Consider the following 20,939-nt stretch of genomic DNA (forward strand, 5'->3'; position numbering starts at 1 on the left):
CAACAACACGCACAGGAAGGCTAGTTTTCCTGGCGAAGGAAGCAGCTAGCATAGATCAAGAGTATACAGAGTGGTCTATTGATCGTGTCCGGTCCAAATATCTCACGAAATAAGCGTCAAACAAAAAATGTACAAAGAACGAAACTTGTCTAGCTTGAAGGGGGAAACCAGATGGCGCTATCGTTTGCCCGCTATATGGCGTTGCCATAGGTCAAACGGATATCGACTGTGTTTTTTTAAATAGGAACCCCCATTTTTTTACTACATATTCGTGTAGTACCTAAAGATATATGAATGTTTTTGTTGGACCACTTTTTCGCTTTGTGATAGATGGCGCTGTAATAGTCACACACATATGGCTCACAATTTTAGACGAACAGTTGGTAACAGGTAAGTTTTTTAAATTAAAATGCAGAGCGTAGGTAACTTTGAACATTTTATTTCGGTTGTTCCAATGTGTACCTTTTGTGAACTTATCATTTCTGAGAACACATACTGTTACAGCGTGATTACCTGTAAATACAACATAAATGCAAGAAATGCTCAGAATGATGTCCGTCAATCTCACTGCATTAGACAATACATATAACGACATTTGTCTCAACAGCGAGTAGTTGGCCTTCCGTAACGTTCGCACATGCATTGACAATACGCTGACGCATGCTGTCAGGCGTTGTCGGGGGATCACGATACCAAATATCGTTCAACTTTCCCCACAGAAAGCAATCCGGGGACGTCAGATCCGGTGAACGTGCGGACCATGATATGGTGCTTCGACAACCACTCCACCTGTCATGAAATATGCTATCAATACCGCTTCAAGCGCACAAGAGCTATGTGCCGGGCACCTATCACGTTGGAAGTACATCGCAATTCTGTCATGCAGTGAAACATCTTGTAGTAACATCAGTAGAACATTACGTAGGAAATCAGCATACATTGTACCATTTAGATTGGCATCGATGAAATGGGGGCCAATTATCCTTCCTCCCCATACTGTCGCACCATACAGTAACCCGCCAAGGTCGCCGATGTTCCACTTGTCGCAGCCATCGTCTATTTTCCGTTGGCCAATAGTGCATATTCTGCCGATTTACGTTACCGCTGTTGGTGAATGACGCTTCGTCGCTAAATAGAACGCGTGTAAAAAATCTGTCATCGTCCTGTAATTTCTTTTGTGCACTGTACACGACGGTTAAAGTCGTCGCAATGCAATTCCTGGTGCATAGAAAAATGGTACGGATGCAATCGATGTTGATGTAGCGTTCTCAACACCGACGTTTTTGAGATTCCCGGTTCTCGCGCAATTTGTCTGCTACTTATGTGCGGATTAGCCGCGATAGCAGCTAAAACACCTACTTGGGCATCATCATTTGTTGCAGGTCGTGGTTGACGTTTCACATGTGGCTGAACATTTCCTGTTTCCTTAAATAACGTAACTATCCGGCGAACGGTCCGGACACTTGGATGATGTCGTCCAGGATACCGAGCAGCGTACATAGCACTCGCCCGTTGGGCATTTTGATCACAATACCCATACATCAACACGACATCGACTTTTTCCGCAGTTGGTAAACGGTCCATTTTAACAAGGGTAATGTATCACGAAGCAAATACCGTCCGTACTGGCGAAATGTTACGTGATACCACGCACTTATACTTTTGTGACTAGTACAGCGCCATCTATCACAAAGCGAAAAAAGCTGTCCAACTAAAACATTCATATTTCTTTACGTACTACACGAATATATAATAAAAATGGGTGTTCCTATTTAAAAAACGCAGTTGATATATTCGTTTGACCTATGGCAGCGCCATGTAGCGGGCCAACCATAGCGCCATCTGTTTTCCCCCTTCAAGCTAGACAAGTTTCGTTCTTCGTAGTTTTTTCGTTTGATGCTTATTTCGTGAGATATTTGGTGCGGTCACTATCAATGGACCACCCTGTATATGGAGTGAGTACAGCGTACTGCACAAGTGGCAGCATTAAAACGAAACAGTCACCTTTCGTATGACGCTATTGTTTACTTTTTGCTCTAAATTCAGTATTTCAAGTGTTTCCACTGTTTCAATTATTTTTAACAGCACTGGTGCTCACTTGTTGCTGCCGAGGATGTAAGGGTCCAGCTAAAAATGTTTTTTATCCCGTGGTAAGGTTTTACTTTCAAAGATATTGAGGAAAATCGGAGTTTCAAATTGTTGCTAACGTGATCAAATAGTCAAGTTGAAGAAAATCAGGTTATTAATAATTTTGGCAAAACATCTCTTTCATATCGTCGCCCGGCAATGCAGTATGCGTATGACAGATGCCAAACTGATGGAAGCGTGTAAAAGTGATCCAACAGCTCGCTGTTGCACGGATGAAGGCAAAAAAAGTTATGGTAAACTATACTCGGCAGGAGTTGTTATACGCTGTGACAGCAGGGCTCAAAGTGTCCAGCAAGCGACACTTCTGCACGCACTCTCGAATGAGTGCGAATGGTAGTCTATTATTTATACTGTTTTGCAACATAACTTACAGAGAAGAGCATATGTAATGCCATAAAATCGACAATAAAAAAGAACATTTGTCCTTTATTAGTTTCCTAAGGATCTTATAGGGCACATTACGGACACTTCATTTACGATTCTCTTGTGACATACAGGTATTTATTGAAGAATAAAGGTTTCTTTTAAGAAGATAAACATAGTAAACAGCAGAAGACCTTTAGCAGAACAACTTGGTACACTGATCAGCCAGAGCCTTAGGACCACCGTGCAGGCGACAGCAGCTTCACCTGGCGAGGAACGACTGTTAGTCAGACAGACGCACGGTGCACGTACACTGCTGGCCATTAAAATTGCTACACCACGAAGATGACAGGAAGGAGATGCTGTGACATGCAAATGATTAGCTTTTCAGACCATGCACAGAAGGTTGGCGCCGGTGGCGACACTTACAACGCGCTGACACGAGGATAGTTTGTAACCGATTTCTCATACACAAACAGCAGTTGACCGGCGTTGCCTGGCGAAAGGTTGTTGTGATGCCTCGTGTAAGGAGTAGAAATGCGTACCATCAAGTTTCCGACGTTGACAAATGTCGGATTGTAGCCTATCGCGATTGGATTTTATCGTGTCGCGACATTGCTGCTAACATTGATCGAGATCCAATGACTGTTAGCAGAATATGGAATCGGTGGGTTCAGGAGGGTAATACGGAACGCCGTGCTGGATCCCAACGGCATCGTATCACTAGCAGTCGAGATAACAGGCATCTTATCCGCATGACTGTAACGGATCGTCCAGCCACGTCTCGATCCCTGAGTTAACAGATGGGGACGTTTGCAAGACAACAACCATCTGCACGAATAGTTCGACGACGTATGCAGCAGCATGGACTATCAGCTCGGAGACCATGGCTGCGGTTACCCTTGACGCTGCACCACAGACAGGAGTGCCTGCGATGGTGTACTCAACGACGAATCTGGGTACACGAATGGCAAAACGTCAATTTTTCGGATGAATACAGGTTCTGTTTACAGCATCATGATGGTCGCATCCGTGTCTGCGACATCATGGTGAACGCACATTGGAAGCGTGTATTCGTCATCGCATTACTGGCGTATCACCCGACGTATGGGGTGCCATTGGTTACACGTCTCGGTCACCTCTTGTTCGCATTGACGGCCGTGCCCTTTCAAAGGAACCATCCCAACATTTGCCTGGAGTGATTTAGGGAAATCACGGAAAACCTAAACCAGGACGGCCGGACACGGGATTGAACCCTTCACTATTGTCCAGTGTGTCTTAAATGGTCGAGGCAACTCATGAACCGTCAAGAGATAACAAACCTCTATGCTCCATCAGTCCCAACCAAACGACACCAGCGCTCCCTTTCTTTTTTTTTTTTAAGTGGACCTACCAGGTCTTATCGGCATCAACGGTGGACCGCTTCTCATCGCTGGAGACTACAGCTGCGTCCTCCATGCCAAGGATCAATCGCCTAAGTGTCACGAAGTGGAAATTCTGGCCACCGGTCTTCATCTCGCTGACACCTGGAAACAATTACACGGCCCCTGCATCGTATTTACCTATGTGTCCCAATGCGCAGCAAGCAGGCTCCATAGGATAGACGTTTCTTCCGCACTGCAGCCGCGAGCGACGACATAGCGCCTGTCAGTTTTCTGACCACTGTGTATATACCTTTTTCGTAAATCTTCAACGACAACAGATCTTTAGAGGTTTCGGCTACTGGAAGCTGAGTAAGAGGCTCATGCAGCACCCCGAGCTTAGAAAGGAAATAAGACTCAACCATCCCGGCGCTGTGGCATGGTGGATTCGCTACGCAAAATTTAGGCTTCTGTCAATAGCAAAACAGCACCGCGGCGGAAAGGATTCTAACAAAACTCGAGCCTAGAATTTTACTATCAATGTATCTCGGATCTTTATCAAAGAACTACTGTCCTAGAAGCCGCATCGTGTGTAAAGCTCCAGTATTTTAAAGCTAAAATCAATTACATATGGCGAAAGAAATTATCTGCAGTTTTTGTTCAGTCTGTACCAAAAGACGTAACGGCCCAAAAAAGGGTATCGCTCTTCCAAAATTCTGCGTCTTGCACGCCGACGGAAAGCTCAACGAATTACTGAAGTAGTGAATGACTCCGGCCAGCGTGTAGGTACCCAGAGGGGGATTGTGGACTGCGTCCACGCGTTTTACAGTACCCTGTATGCAAGACAGGCCTGCCATGTAGTGGCAAACACCATCCAAGAACAGCTGTAAGAGGCGGATAGAGTTACTGTCGAAGCCTCATTCACGATCGACAAAACTTCCGCGCAGATTAGATTAGATTAGATTAGTTTTTCGTTCCATAGATCCGTGTTGAGGAGATCCTCGTGGATGAGGAAAAGTCACCTTTTTTATTTTTTATTTTTTTAAAGCTGAAATAACAATACTAATAGTATAAACATATACAACACATCATTTGTTTCTATTAAAAAGTTCGTCAGTGGAGTAGAAGGAGTTGGCCACTAGTAAGTCTTTCAGTCTCCTTTTAAACTGATCTCTATCTGTAAATAAATTTTTTATGTTTGCTGGAAAATTATTGAAGATGAGTGTTCCTGAGTAGTGGACCCCTTTTTGAACTAAAGTAAGTGCTTTTAAGTCCTTGTGCAGATCATTTTTGTGCCTGGTATTGTATGTATGAACTGAGCTGTTTGTTGGAAAAAATATATTATTTAGGACAAATTTCATTAAGGAGTAAATATACTGAGAGGCAGTAGTTAGTATACCCAGTTCTTTGAAGAGGTTTCTACAAGACGTCCGTGAGTTTACTCCACAAATAATACGTATTACACACTTTTGGACACTGAAAACTTTTGTTTGACTTGAAGAGTTACCCCAAAATATTATACCATATGACATTATGGAATGAAAGTAGGCAAAGTATGCAAGCTTTTTCACTTTTATGTCGCCTCTGTCTGCTAACACTCGAATTGCAAATACCGATTTGTTAAGGCGTTTCTGCAGTTCTGTGGTGTGCTCCTCCCAACTGAATTTGTTATCAAGTTGTAATCCCAGGAATTTAAGACTGTCAATCTCTTCTATCTGCTCTTCTTCGTACTTGATGCATATGCTGGGTGAAAACCTCTTACAGGTTCTGAATTGCATATAGTGAGTCTTTTCGAAGTTTAATGTCAGTGAGTTGGCTTTAAACCATTTATTAATATCCATGAAAATATCATTAGCAGGTCTTTCTAGAACTACAATCGACATACTATTTATTGCAATACTTGTGTCATCTGCAAACAAAACGAACTCCGCTTCTGGCAGTGTAACTGATGAGAGATAATTAATGTCTCCAGGGCCTGATGGCCTCGGATCAGAATTCTACCAGTGCTATGGGGACATGCTCAAAGAGTCTTTCAACTGTTGCTAATGACGTGTGGCGAAGGAAAGAAGGGATAGTCGTACTTCTCCTGGTCACAGCTCCATGTAGGCAATCTGCGGACTGTCACGCCGCTTAAGGCAGATTTGAAAACCTTTACACATGTGACTAAGATTCGTATCTAATCTCTCTTGGAGAAGACTTCACGCAGCTACCAATATTGTGCCATCCTTCGTTAGCAGCATCCTTATTGCAGCACGCAGGCTAGGAGACGTGATACGCTTAACGGCAGAGGATGGAACTAAACGAGCAATATTGTGTTTCCAAACTTTTCTAAAGCGTTTGACTATGTGAGACATCTGTTTTTAATTGAAGCATTGAAGAAAATGATATATGGAGATCGTACTACTACAATTCTCCGCGGTCTATTATCAAATGCTTCCTGTCGGATTTTAATCAATGGTCACCTTGAGTCGTGGTAAAAAAAATTGCTGTTTTGAAGAGCGCGCCACAGCGCGTGGTGTGAAGCAGTCGCCCTCTGTTTCTGGCGGTGGTGCCGCTATGGTAATCGCAGCTTTGGTGTCTCCCTCTGGTGGGAAAGCGGAAAGGTTGCCTGTTCACGTGCATTTAAGGGGCGCTGTCAGCTTGGCAGTTGGTCAGTCGGAGTGATGCTAGGTCAGTCTCGAGTCACCAGTTGCTGGTCTGTTTCTCGTTTGCATTTGTGCGGCAGTGTCTGTCTGTCTGTCGTCGGAGTGCTAGTATGTCTGTCCTTTGTATCAACCTTAAGGCCTGAAAATGAGTCTTGCCACTCCTCCAGTAACAGAACTCAGCTAGTGGTCGCCCGGTCGGGGATGAGTTCCTGCATCTGAGTCTGCGCGTTAGGTCGCCAGTGTGCTCGAGTTGCTAGGGCAACAGTCATTGGCGGTTGGATCCATTGGTTGGTCGGTCGCGCACTGAGACACAAGATGACTTGTCCGTCTTGAGCGTCGGCGCATGTGAGGTCGCCACGTGAATCCAGTGGACCGCGCTGTATAGCGAGGGGTAGTGGCTTTGCGGCCGACACGAGAGCAACAGGAGTCAACCCACGACATCGGGCTGGCCGGGGCGAGCTGCGACGCCGTGCGACGGCAGATCGGCGCGGCTTCCTGCGTCCGTTGAAGCGGCTGGCAGCGGACGGTTCGGGAGAGCAATGTGGGGGTGCTGCGCCACGTCTTCGCCAGAAATCGCAGTTTATTATAGGTTAAGTGGTTGGAGATATGTTATTTCATTTACTTGTTGAATTCTACTTGTTTTCTTGGTGAGGTCACCAGCCGCTTTGTTTTGGGGTCGTCCCACCATTCTTCTCCGTTTGCCCACCCGCGGCAATTGTGTGGTCCGTTTTTCCCTTGTAGAATTCGGGAGTTTTAGAGCAATCTGCGGTTCGGTTTGTTTAGTAAACCCCATCGTCAATCTGCCGTACGTTAATAGCCGTCTCTGTCATGTTTGTCGGATTCGGTGTTAACGAATTTATTGAATTAAGGTAAAGGCCGAATTCTTGAAATAAGTTTTTATCTTGCCTATCATCTTGCGAGGCGGTATATGTGTAATGTAGAGCATATTGTACACTTCATGTAAGTCTGAATTTCAGGGTTTTATTTAAATAGTCATTTTAATCAAGTTGCCACCCTTCCACCGTAAGAGCCCTTTTAAAAAAGCAAATTGCACTTTTGATAGCAAATAATTTCTTAGTGTGAGTGTTTGTACCATTTCCATTCCCTTTATGGGGTGCATAGTTAATGTGTTTGTGTGAGTAGTTAAAACTTGTAGTTTAAAGTAATTTGGCGTGGTGCAGATTTGCATCAGTGTAGTTTTCAGAGGTCGTTGTGAGCGGTCGTGACAATGGCCGTGTTGAAAGGGAGCCGAAGCTTCTCAGCCCGAAGGCTCCTACTGTAACAAAAATTCTTTGTTATTCTGCATCTGAATAATTGTAACTAGATATTCAGAGGGTGCTTTCTGATTGTAATTTTAAATCTGTTTTTGAAAAGGCTTTTTGGAATAAAATTCTCATTTGTTAAGGGTAATTTTATTTTCCATCAGCTACTTGCTGGCAACTACTAGTGTGATTAAAGGTGTTAATGTTCTTGGTGAATCGCTATTAAATAAAGTAAATTCTTTAAGAAAACATTTTGAAAGTAAAATTACGGTCTCCGTATTGGTCGATCTGTCCCCCAAGGATGCCAGCTATCGGTGGCTCTGTACGCCACAGCCACTGAACAACCACTCCCTCTCACTGAAAACAGAATCAGAGGTCTAGTGGTTCAGAACACGCGGATCTGTTGCACAGCATACGCAGGCGACGTACCTGTAGTTGTGTCTCCCCAACAAGATCTAGCCGCCCTGGCAGACGTACTTAAAACCCAATGAGCCGCCGTCATGAATTTTACACCCTGTTTTAACGTACTTCCACCTCACTACGTTAACTTAAATGACTACTGTCACTGAGTTGATGCTTTGCCTGACCGTGACCGGCGCTAGCAGCGCGTATCGATATAGCCCTTCTAGTATCATCTTTGCTCGACTGCTGTTACTTTCCGGTCGTTGTCTGTCGTACGGGAGTTCGGGTTGCGAGTTCGGGTCTGCCAGTCAGTTGGAACGCGTCTGGAGCGCAGTCCGGACCTGCCAGTCGGGGAGTTGCAATGCGGCACTAGTGCAGTCGGGTTGGAGCAGCAGTGAGGTCTGCGTCGACATGGCTCACCCGACCATTGCCGCCACACGTCACTTGAGCCGGGCCACGGTCTTGGTGGATCGTCGGTGGGTCCTCCTACCGGACGACGTGTTTTGTCTCGCCGATCATTCATGGGTCGGCTGTGTGTGTGTGTCTATCGACTCACGATTTGTCTTCGTGTGTGCTTATTATTGTTGGGTATCGTTCAGGTCTTCGTGCAAGTGTTTATCAGGTTGTGTGTGTAGCTGGTGAGACTTTGATTGACAATTTATTTTAAATGTTGTCGGCGTATTGGCTCTGAGAGTTCGGTCGTCTCATCGGGCGACGTGTAACTGGTACTCTGAGCTCTTCTGCGCCCCTTTAGTTACCATCTTGTGGAACTTGGGTCGGTCCTTTCTTGGTGCAGGGATGCCGCTTATCCAGTGGGCGTGTTTCCTCTGCATGGTTGGCTCCGAGCCAGTGTTTCCGCCGTCGTGTGTCTGGAAGTGAGTGGGAGACGCACCAGCAGCGCAGTCGCGACGGTGCAGCAGTCGGTCGGTTGCTGTGGGCCAGTGAAGTTATCTCCGCGCGATGCAGTCGGCTGGGTCCGATGGCGGCCGCTGCGCAGTGTCGGAGCGCGTGTGGAGCTGTCCGATCGCTACGAGCTTCGTGGTTCACCGACCCAGGACGTCAAAGTTCAGTAGTGGTTTCAACTACCTAAGCCACGTCCAATCATGTTGTGTGGTTCGTTTCGGTGGTTCGCTGTTGCGGAGGTTTGCCTGTGAGCAACACCGAGTGTTTCTATTGCTTCAATTTAGCCGATGTGCGGTGCAATTAACTATACTGGTTGACTGCAATTCGAGTGCACCAGCGGAATTTACTGCCTCGTGGCCGTTAGTGTTCCGGTTACCTGCCTGGTCACTAACGTAATTTCAGGCAGCGTCCTTTCCTCACCTGTTGTCGCTGTCCAACATATTTCGTTGTGGATAATCTTTTATGTTTGAGTTCTCATGTACCGATTGGTGGTAAGCAAGTCGTTTTGTCGGTTGCTCCATGGCTGTCCCCTGGTTGAGTTCCAACGGATCAAGTGTAGTTGGGCTCACCACCTGTCTCACCTAAGTGAACGAGGGCACACCGACCTCCCTGGAGGCTTCTCAATGCCCTTTTCTTTACTGTCCTTCTCACTGGTGTTTAATTGTCTATTTATAATCTATCATAGCCAATGATTTAAAAAGAATTGCATTTCTGGATTTTATGTATTTTTGAATTCTGGAAAATCAATTGTGAACCTTCAGCCACTTAAATCCTTATTATAAAATATATATATATATATATATATATATATATATATATATATATATATATATATATATATATATGCGGCCTTCTGCCTTTAAAAGGTTATGGTAATTTATTTTAAAATCTTGAAAATTTTATTGTGGCCCTTCAGCCGTTTGTATTGCATCTTCTTTATGTTAGTCTATTCCCCCTTGCCTTGAGGCTCTCAACCTCGCTATATATATATATATATATATATATATATATATATATATAATATTTGCAATTTTAACTGCATGTTTTTACCACTTAAGATTTATCTTGTTGCTTTAAGATTTCTTGTTTGCAGGCCTTCAGCCGTGGAATAATTGCCTTTTTGAAACTCGTTATTTTAAAGGTTCGGCTATGTGCCGTTTTGGTTTAAAGGTGTTATTAAATTACAATGAATTACAATTTTGAGTGAACCTGACCGACACCTTATTTGGCCCATTCCACGATCCTAATCACCTGTTATGCGCAGCGGTTTTAGCGTCTATGCCACCTTCATAAAGGCGTCTGCCGCTCTGATCAACAGCAGGAAGACGACCTGCTGTTGCGGCTTTGGCGAAACTCCTGAAGTGACATCTACTGGGAGGCCACACCTGGCGGATCTCCTGAACCGCATCAGGGCCACACTCGGATCGTACTTCGATAGATACCTGAACCTCCTGCGAAAGGCGCAAACAATTCGTGTATCATTCGCAAGCAAAATGTACCGCTTGGCTCAAATACTTCCGCTCCATGTAACTGTGGTGGCGTATATTCAACGGACATTCAACTGGCTTGTTATAAGTGGCAACGTCTTCAAAGTACAGTTCGTGGCCGCCACCCTGCGTCTAACACGAGACTAATCAGCGTCCGACACAAACGTGCAACACTCCACATCGGCCGAATGAGAAAAGACATACAGCGTCAGGACGCATGCCTTCTCCGCTATGTCTTAACCAGCATGAGATCAACGGCTCTAGCGCCACCAATACACTTCGGAAAGACCAACGCATCGAGAAACACTTCCTTGAATTTGGTTATGTTCGTGCCAGCATTCCAAGCACCCCGCAGCTGCTCAGCAAGACAGTACACACAATGATGACAAAGACCTTTGAAGAAAAGGAAGCACAGGTGTACTGGACAGTGTCGGAACATTTACCTGCCGTTCCTGTCTTCACGGTGGTTTCTTATTGGCAGTGACAAAATACCGACGACCGACAAACTGCAGCGAATCCACCTCAGTGCAACAGCCGCCTGCCACAAATGCGGGGACGTTGACTCACAGATTTGTTTGCAGTGCGGCGTTGGATCTGTGGAACTTTCTTAGCCCGTCACTGATAGGACGAATGCACGCTATCTGGACGTTCGTGAAGTAAAGCAGCCTGACCGCATGCGTTACCCAATTATGAACAAAATGCAGAGTTATTGATGACGGCCATACAGCCACATACCGGGAGATCAAAAAGTCAGTATAAATTTGAAAACTGAATAAATCATGGAATAATGTAGATAGAGAGGTACAAATTGACACACATGCTTGGAATGACATGGAGTTTTATTAGAAGCAAAAAAAAAAAATTAAAAAAATGTCCGACAGATGGCGCTTCATCTGATCAGAATAGCAATAATTAGCATGACAAAGTAAGACAAAGCAAATATCATGTTCTTTACAGGAAATGCTCAATATGTCCACCAGCATTCCTCAACAATAGCTGTAGTCGAGGAATAATGTTGTGAAGAGTATTGTAAAGCACGTCCGGAGTTATGGTGAGGCACTGGCATCGGATGTTGTCTTTCAGCATCCTTAGAGACGTCGGTCGCGATACACCTGCGACTTCAGGTAACCCCAATGCCAATAATCGCACGGACTGAGGTCTGGGGACCCAGGAGGCCAAGCATTACGAAAGTGGCGGCTGAGCACACGATCTTCACCAAACGACGCGCGCAAGAGATCTTTCACACGTCTAGCAATATGGGGTGGAGCGCTATCCTGCATAAACATCGTACGTTCCAGCAGGTGTTTATCAGCCAGGCGTACCTTTCACCCGTCACGGTAGCAGTTACAAAACCAGAATCACGCATTTCCTCGAAGAAAAAAGGCGCGATAACGGTAGATGTGGTACATTTCAACCCATACCGTGACTTTCTCGTCGTGCAATAGAGTTTCCACGACAGTTCTAGGATTTTGGGTAGCCCAAATTCTGTAGTTGTGGGCGTTGACAGACGCTCGGAGCGTGAAATAAGCTTCATCGGTCCACAACACGTTACTCAACCAATCGGCATCTTCCGCCATCTTTTGAAACGCCCACAACGCAAACGCCCTCCGCTTCACTAAATCGCCAGGTAACTGTTCATGATGCCATGGATTTTGTACGGATAGCATCGGAGGGTACGCCTAAGTGCCAACCAAACAGTAGTGTATGGAATGCCGGTGCGACGTGCGACTGCACGAGCGCTGACTTCCCCGTGCATAGACGAACCCGCTACAGTGTCCATTTCTTCCTGAACTGTCTCAGCAGCATTACGCCTTGTGCTCGGTCGGCCACTACGGGGTCTATCGTCTAAACAACCCGAACTTCGAAATCATTCTCGCCACACTTGCATTTGTCAACAGACCTTTACCCGTTCAAATCCCCTTCCTATGGCGATAGGATCGTAACGCTGAACTAGCTCATTCCCCATTCTGATAATGCAGCTTCAGTAAAAGCGCTTTTTCAGGTAACGTCAACATTCTGCGACTGCTGGCGCATCGGATTCTCTCTCTCATTACAGCTCCTTTTATACACGATTGTGATGCGCAGTCACTGACGTTTTGCTGTCCAGCGCCATCCGTCGGACCTTTTTTGAACTTTGTTTTTTTTTGTTCTAATAAAACACCAAGTCATTCCAAGCATGTGTGTCAATTTTTACCTCTCTATCTACATTATTCCGTGGTTTATTAAGTTTTCAAATTTATACTGACGTTTTGATCACCCAGTACATTACTGAGAACCGCGATGCTCCATTCTGCGAATATTTGTCCTACACTGAAGGGGAATATTTTCGGATTGCGCAGGAAGATAGTCATCGGAGAACATTTGACAAAACGATGAGGGAATCTTCGCAAGTGTGGCAGTTAACAGATAATCCATGTAGCGTGAAAGCAGAAGTCTCTTGCAATGCTACAGCTGTTTCACGTGATGCAGGTGCCGGAAGGGTAGTACAAGTAGGCAACACTGGAGGAATAAGTACATAAATAAAAGAAATTTCATAAAAAATAAACAATAGAAAAAGATAAAACTTGTAAGGCGACTGCTCGTGATAAGAGAGAAATCCCTATTCGAGTCCCGATGCGGCACAAATTTTCGTTGTCATCATTCCATTACACAGCTGACTGTACTCGATATTTGCAATTGACAATGTATTTCATGCTTCTTGTAAATGCAGTCTGCTTTCTGTACAAGTTGTAAATAAATTTTCGGTCTCATATGTTATCAGTGTGGTAGTGTTCCCGTTCTGACTGTGCGTGCAGACGCTGGGGCAGCCCACCTCGTGGAAGACGGCGCGCCCGCAGCCCAGCAGGTAGGTCCAGCCCCAGACGAGCTGCGTGTAGTGCGCCGTCGGCCGGTCCTCGACCGGCTGCAAGCTGAACGACGACACCCACGACGGGTCGAAGTCGTCGATCTCGTTGTACCACTCGCGCACGCGCGACCGCACGTCCTTGGGCAGCGGGAAGTTGTAGGCGGTCGTCACGACGTTCTGCCCCACGGGGAAGCGCGGCGAGTCGCGGCACTCGTCGTGCGGCCGCGTCGTGTAGAAGCTGTCGCACCTGCCGGCCCAAACATACACTGTCACACACCGGATACAGCGGTAAGCCAAGACATTATGACCACTGCCCACAGCGGCGTTGGATGCCGCCTTGTGGTCCTGCGGGCACGTGACGAGGTAACGGAAAAAGTAACCGAAGTAGACACGATCACCCTAGCGGAGATATGGGGTGCAAATGAGGAAGTCCATTGAGATAAGCGGCTTTGACTTCCACCCCCGGTAGCTGAGTGGTGCCGGCACAGTAACTCAGCGTGTTCGGTCAGAGGGTTGCAACAACGGAAAATTGTACTGAAATGCAGGAGGATCTGCAGCGAATTGACGCATGGTGCACGGAATGGCAATTGAATCTCAATGTAGAGAAGTGTAATGTGATGCGAATACATAGAAAGATAGGTCCCTTATCAGTTAGCTACAAAATAGCAGGTCAGCAACTGGAAGCAGTTAATTCCATAAATTATCTGGAAGTACGCATTAGGAGTGATTTAAAATGGAATGATCATATAAAGTTGATCGTCGGTAAAGCAGATGCCAGACTGAGATTCACTGGAAGAATGCTAAGGAAATGCTATCCGAAAACAAAGGAAGTAGGTTACAGTACGCTTGTTGGCCCACTGCTTGAATACTGCTCAATAGTGTGGGATCCGTACCAGATAGGGTTGATACAAGAGATAGAGAAGATCTAACGGAAGGCAGCGCGCTTTGTAACAGAATCATTTAGTAATCGCGAAAGCGTTACGGAGATGATAGATAAACTCCAGTGGAAGACTCTGCAGGAGAGACGCTCAGTAGCTCGGTACGGGCTTTTGTTAAAGTTTCGAGAACATACCTTCATCGAAGAGTCTAGCAGTATATTGCTCCCTCCTACGTATATCTCGCAAAGAGACCATGAGGATAAAATCAGAGAGATAAGAGCCCACACAGAAGCATACCGACAATCCTTCTTTCCACGTACAATACGAGACTGGAATAGAAGGGAGAACCGATAGAGGTACTCAGGGTACCCTCCGCCACACACCGTCAGGTGGCTTGCGGAGTATGGATGTAGATGTAGATGTAGATGTAATCAAAAAACTGAGTCAACGGATCAACGGACAACCTGAACGAGTGTCATCGGACATCCGCCACGAACAAATTCAACGAACAATATAGAACAAAATCAGATTAAAAAAAAGTGGTCAGCGCGACAGAATGTCAATCCTGAGGGTTCGGATTCGATTCCCGGCGTGGTCGGAGATTTTTCTCCCCTCAGGGACTGGGTGTTGTGCTGTCCTAATCATCATCATTTCATCCCCATCTATGCGCTAGTCGCCGAAATGGCGTCAAATCAAATTACTTGCACCCGGCGAACGGTCTACCCGACGGGAGGCCCCAGACACACGACATTATTATCATTAGCGGCTTTGACAAAGGACAGATTATTATTACGCAGAGTCCGTGAACGAGTACCTCCAAAACGACAAAGGTGGTCGGAACTTCACGTGCTACTGTCGTGAGCATGTACAGAATGAGGTAGAAGAACTGCGAAACTACCAGTAGGCGCTAAATGGTTGGACGCCCACGACTCTTCACGGAATGTAGAATTCGGAGGATTGCCTGCTCTGTAAAGTAGGATAGATGATGATATGCGGCATCTCTGCCGAAAGAGAACAATGCTGATGCACGCATGTTTCGGAGCACACCGTTCACCGTACATTGTTGAACATGGAGCTCCACAGCACACCACGCATACTTATTCGCATATTAACCAAACAACGTCGTGAAATACACTCCTGGAAATGGAAAAAAGAACACATTGACACCGGTGTGTCAGACCCACCATACTTGCTCCGGACACTGCGAGAGGGCTGTACAAGCAATGATCACACGCACGGCACAGCGGACACACCAGGAACCGCGGTGTTGGCTGTCGAATGGCGCTAGCTGCGCGTGCACCGCCGCCGTCAGTGTCAGCCAGTTTGCCGTGGCATACGGAGCTCCATCGCAGTCTAACACTGGTAGCATGCCGCGACAGCGTGGACGTGAACCGTATGTGCAGTTGACGGACTTTGAGCGAGGGCGTATAGTGGGCATGCGGGAGGCCGGGTGGACGTACCGCCGAATTGCTCAACACGTGGGGCGTGAGGTCTCCACAGTACATAGATGTTGTCGCCAGTGGTCGGCGGAAGGTGCACGTGCCCGTCGACCTGGGACCGGACCGCAGCGACGCACGAATGCACGCCAAGACCGTAGGATCCTACGCAGTGCCGTAGGGGACCGCACCGCCACTTCCCAGCAAATTAGGGACACTGTTGCTCCTGGGGTATCGGCCAGGACCATTCGCAACCGTCTCCATGAAGCTGGGCTACGGTCCCGCACACCGTTAAGCCGTCTTCCGCTCACGCTCCAACATCGTGCAGCCCGCCTCCATTGGTGTCGCGACAGGCGTGAATGGAGGGACGAATGGAGACGTGTCGTCTTCAGCGATGAGAGTCGCTTCTGCCTTGGTGCCAATGATGGTCGTATGCGTGTTTGGCGCCGTGCAGGTGAGCGCCACAATCAGGACTGCATACGACCGAGGCACACAGGGCCAACACCCGGCATCATGGTGTGGGGAGCGATCTCCTACACTGGCCGTACACCTCTGGTGATCGTCGAGGGGACACTGAATAGCGCACGGTACATCCAAACTGTCATCGAACCCATCGTTCTACTATTCCTAGACCGGCAAGGGAACTTGCTGTTCCAACAGGACAATGCACGTCCGCATGTATCCCGTGCCACCCAACGTGCTCTAGAAGGTGTAAGTCAACTACCCTGGCCAGCAAGATCTCCGGATCTGTCCCCCATTGAGCATGTTTGGGACTGGATGAAGCGTCGTCTCACGCGGTCTGCACGTCCAGCACGAACGCTGGTCCAACTGAGGCGCCAGGTGGAAATGGCATGGCAAGCCGTTCCACAGGACTACATCCAGCATCTCTACGATCGTCTCCATGGGAGAATAGCAGCCTGCATTGCTGCGGAAGGTGGATATACACTGTACTAGTGCCGACATTGTGCATGCTCTGTGGCCTGTGTCTATGTGCCTGTGGTTCTGTCAGTGTGATCATGTGATGTATCTGACCCCAGGAATGTGTCAATAAAGTTTCTCCTTCCTGGGACAATGAATTCACGGTGTTCTTATTTCAATTTCCATTAGTGTATCATAACAGTGAGCACGGGCCATCGGGATTCGACCGTCGATCAGCGGAAACTTGTCAGATCTTCGGGTGAATCGCATTTTTGCTGCACTAGGTCGATGGTCGTCTCCAGAACGCCGCAACGAGCTGAACGGCAGCTTCGAACGTGCAGTGCGCTGCGGTCGCAGGCTGGTGGCAGCAGTATTTTGCTTTGGAAGACATTCTCCTGAACTTGCGTTAGACGTGTGCTAGTAATCGAAAACACGCTGACAGCTGCGAACCACCTGCAGCCCTTCATGCTTGATGTCTTTCCCTACTGCGATGTCAGCAGTCAGCAGTATAATTCTCCTCGTCCCGCAGCCACAACCTTGCTACTGTGGGTTGAGGAGTATTATAGTGAACTCACGTTGATGTCTGAGTGACCTAATACGCCTGATGTAAATCCTATGGAATTCATCAGAATCGCTAACGGGAGCCATCACCGCGTAGGGAAATCAGCGGCCCGTTACTTATGAAAATTACAAAATCCGTGCGTAAACATCTGATGCCACATACCTCCACAAACCTACATACAAACTGTCGGATCCCTGCCACGCTGAATCAATGACGTATTTATTTCGAAAGGCGGACAAACAAGCTATTAAGTACGTCATCATAATGTTTTGGCTCAACCACGTACATGCACCTCAGACTGGAGAAATCGGCGCACGTCATGTCGTCGGCGAATTTCCTCCAGCTGAAGATGAACGGAGGACTGCAAGACCCGCTTTACGACGTACAACTTTTTGCGACATAATTACACTACTGGCCATTAAAATTGCTACACAAAGAAGAAATCCAGATGATAAACGGCTATTCATTGGACAAATATATTATACTAGAACTGACATGTGATTACATTTTCACGCAATTTCGGTGCATAGATCCTGAGAAATCAGTACCCAGAACAACCACCTCTGGCCGTAATAACGTCTAGATACGCCTGGGCATTGCATCAAACAGAGCCTGGATGGCGTGTACAGGTACAGCTGCCCATGCAGCTTCAACACGATACCACAGTTCATAAAGAGTAGTGACTGGCGTATTGTGACGAGCCAGTTGCTCGGCCACCATTGAGCAGACGTTTTGAATTGGTGAGAGATATGGAGAATGTGCTGGCCAATGCAGCAGTCGAACATTTTCTGTATCCAGAAAGGCACGTAAAGGACCTGCAACATACAGTCGTGCGTTATCCTGCTGAAATGTTAGGTTTCTCACGGATCGAATAAAGGGTAGAGCCACGGTCGTAATACATCTGAAATGTAACGTCCACTGTTCAAAGTGCCGTCAATGCGAACAAGAGGAGACCGAGACGTGTAACCAATGGCACCCGATATCCTCACGCCGGGTCATACGCCAGTATGGCGATGACGAGTACACGCTTAGAAATGTGCGTGCGCCGCGATGTCGCCAGACACTGATGCGACCATCATGATGCTGTAAACGGAACCTGAATTCATCCGAAAAACTGACGTTTTGCCATTCGTGCACCCAGGTTAGTCGTTGAGTACACCATCGCAGGCGCTCCTGTCTGTTATGCAGCGTCAAGGGTAACCGCAGCCATGGTCTCCGAGCTGATAGTCCATGCTGCTGCAAACGTCGTCCAGCTGTTCGTGCAGACGATTGTTGTCTTGCAAACGTCTCCATCTGTTGATTCAGGGATCGAGACGTGGCTGCACGATCCGTTACAGCCGTGCGGATAAGATACCTGTCACCTCGACTACTAGTGATACGAGGCCATTCGGATCCATCATGGCGTTCTGTATTACCCTCCTGAACCCACCGATTCCATATTCTGATAACAGTCATTGGATCTCGACCAGCGCGAGCAGCAATGTTGCGATACGATAAACCGCAATCGCAATAGGCTAAAATCCGATCTTTATCAAAGTCGCGATGGTACGCATTTCTCCTCCTTACACGAGGCATCACAACAACGTTTCACCAGGCAACGCCGGTCAACTGCTGTTTGTGTATGAGAAATCGGTTAGAAAGTTTCTTCATGTGAGCACGTTGTAGGTGTCACCACCGGCTCCAAGTTTGTGTGAATGCTCTGAAAAGCTAATCATTTGCATATCACAGCATCTTCCTGTCGGTTAAATTTCGCGTCTGTAGCATGTCATCTTCGTGGTGTAGCAATTTTAATGGTCAATAGTGCACAATAAAAGAGGGCATTTGATACCCTACATGTTCTAGCTGAAGATGTATCAGAAAAAGTGAGGCGTAACCATAGAGAATATACAGCACTGTAAATACAGCTGGGGGCTGTAGACGGTCCTAGAGAAAGACAACGACATCAGACAGTTCGGCCCAGTAACGGAAATGTGAATGGAGGTAAATACACTTTCATTTTTTGTAAAAAAAGGAAAAAGACGGACTGTCAAGGAATTTTCTTAATGGCACGGAAATCGGTGGATCTGAGGTAAACACACAAACAAACGATTATAATGTCAAAAAATGGACGATTTATTCAGGAGAAAGAGCTTCACAAACTGGGCAAGTCAATAACGCACTGGTCCACCTCTGGCTCTTACACAAGCAGTTACTGGGGTTGGCACTGGTTTGCAGATTTCTTGGAGGTCCTCCTGAGAGGTATCGTGGCAAATTCTGTCCAACTGGCGCGTTAGATCGCCAAAATCCCGAGCCGGTTGGAGAGATCCGCCGACCTTACTGGCCAAGGTGAGTTTTACTAAACACTAAGGCAAACAGTAGAAACTCTCACCGTGTGCTTGGCGGGGCATTATCTTGCTGAAATGTAAGTCGAAGGTGGCTTGCCATAAGTGGCAACAGAACGGGGTGAAGAATGTCGTAGACCTACCGCTGCGCTGCAGGGGTGGCGCGCAAACAACCAGAGGCGCACTGCTATGAAATAAAATGACAACCCAGACCATAACACAGCGTTGTCGTGCCGTCTGGCGGGCGACAATCAGGTTAGTATACCACCGCTGTCCGTGGCGCCTGCAGACACGTCTTCGGACTGGAAGATGATTGACTGGAGTAGAACAGCCTTCAGTGATGAGACCAAACTGAGTGTCGCCTGCCTTATGGTACGACAACCAGGAGTGACTGTACCTACAGTGAAGAGAAATAATGCAGCTACACAAAATAACATGTTCCATGAGTGGGACTGATCCTAATATTATCAACATTAATCAAAGTGAAAGTTTATTATCAGTGTCAGTATCAGTCCATAATTTTTAGTAGTGGTACTACTCCCTGAAGAAGAACCTCAGTGGTTGTAGTAGTAACAGGGACTTTTCATACTTGTGATCGTTATATTATTTGTTATTGTAGTATAAGTGGTAGCAGTAGTAATAGTAGTAGTAGTAGTAGTAGTAGTAGTAGTAGTAGTTTATGCTGTTGTAAAATTACTAATAGCAGTAAGTATAAAGATAATTAAGGTTAATAAAGGTAATTTGAAGTAACGAAAACGTATAGCTATCATTCTGTTACAGCAACTGTCAACTGAGAGCGAAAAGATGCGACAGGAAAAATACAGTACAGTAGCGTACATGTAGCCATCTGAATTAGCAGTTCTTGAGAACATATATCGTTGAGACCAGCGATTTTTTTTATAGCACTTAAAAATGAACACCAACAGTCTCAATAGCGGTTGAGATCACTTGTGATTATTTTAAAGCTATTCCAATGTTAGGGCGATAGTAGCAGAAAGAAATGAAGACAGAGAAAAGTAGTATGATAGGCACTGTAAACTTAATTCACTCAGAATAGGATAGAAAAATAAGTAAATAGATCATCCTAAGATCCGCATAAATGTAACTGCAAATCAGTAAGGAGCTAAATGTCAATAAACTGATTCCGAGTTACTCAGTTTTTTTGTTTTGACAAAAATATTTTAATGAGAAAACCTCAACAGTATTTTATATTTATTGTCTACAGAAAGTCATACAACTATTGCGAATATTTTTAAGTTCCCTTTCTTTTATCACTGAAAATAAATATTTTATTCTGAAAGATGCAGAGCGCGCTAAAGACAAGAATTGGTAAAAACTAGGTAAACATGTATCAGTTTTTTTAATAATAAACATTCTACAGATGTAGTAGCCTGTGGTTAAATTATTT

The 20,939-nt window shown here is 46.2% G+C and overlaps 1 protein-coding gene across 1 annotated transcript in view; it reads right to left on the reverse strand.

Annotated features, from left to right (window-relative positions):
* LOC126282230 (venom allergen 3-like) overlaps positions 1-20,939 on the reverse strand; it is a 228,658-nt gene that overhangs the window by 22,363 nt on the left and 185,356 nt on the right. Inside the window, exon 3 of the mRNA XM_049981795.1 lies at positions 13,384-13,663. Within this exon, the coding sequence (XP_049837752.1) occupies positions 13,384-13,663 (280 nt within the window). The remainder of the gene's footprint in view (positions 1-13,383; positions 13,664-20,939) is intronic.

This window comes from Schistocerca gregaria, chromosome 7 (assembly GCF_023897955.1).
Source record: "Schistocerca gregaria isolate iqSchGreg1 chromosome 7, iqSchGreg1.2, whole genome shotgun sequence".
In the NCBI taxonomy this organism is placed as follows: domain Eukaryota; kingdom Metazoa; phylum Arthropoda; class Insecta; order Orthoptera; family Acrididae; genus Schistocerca; species Schistocerca gregaria.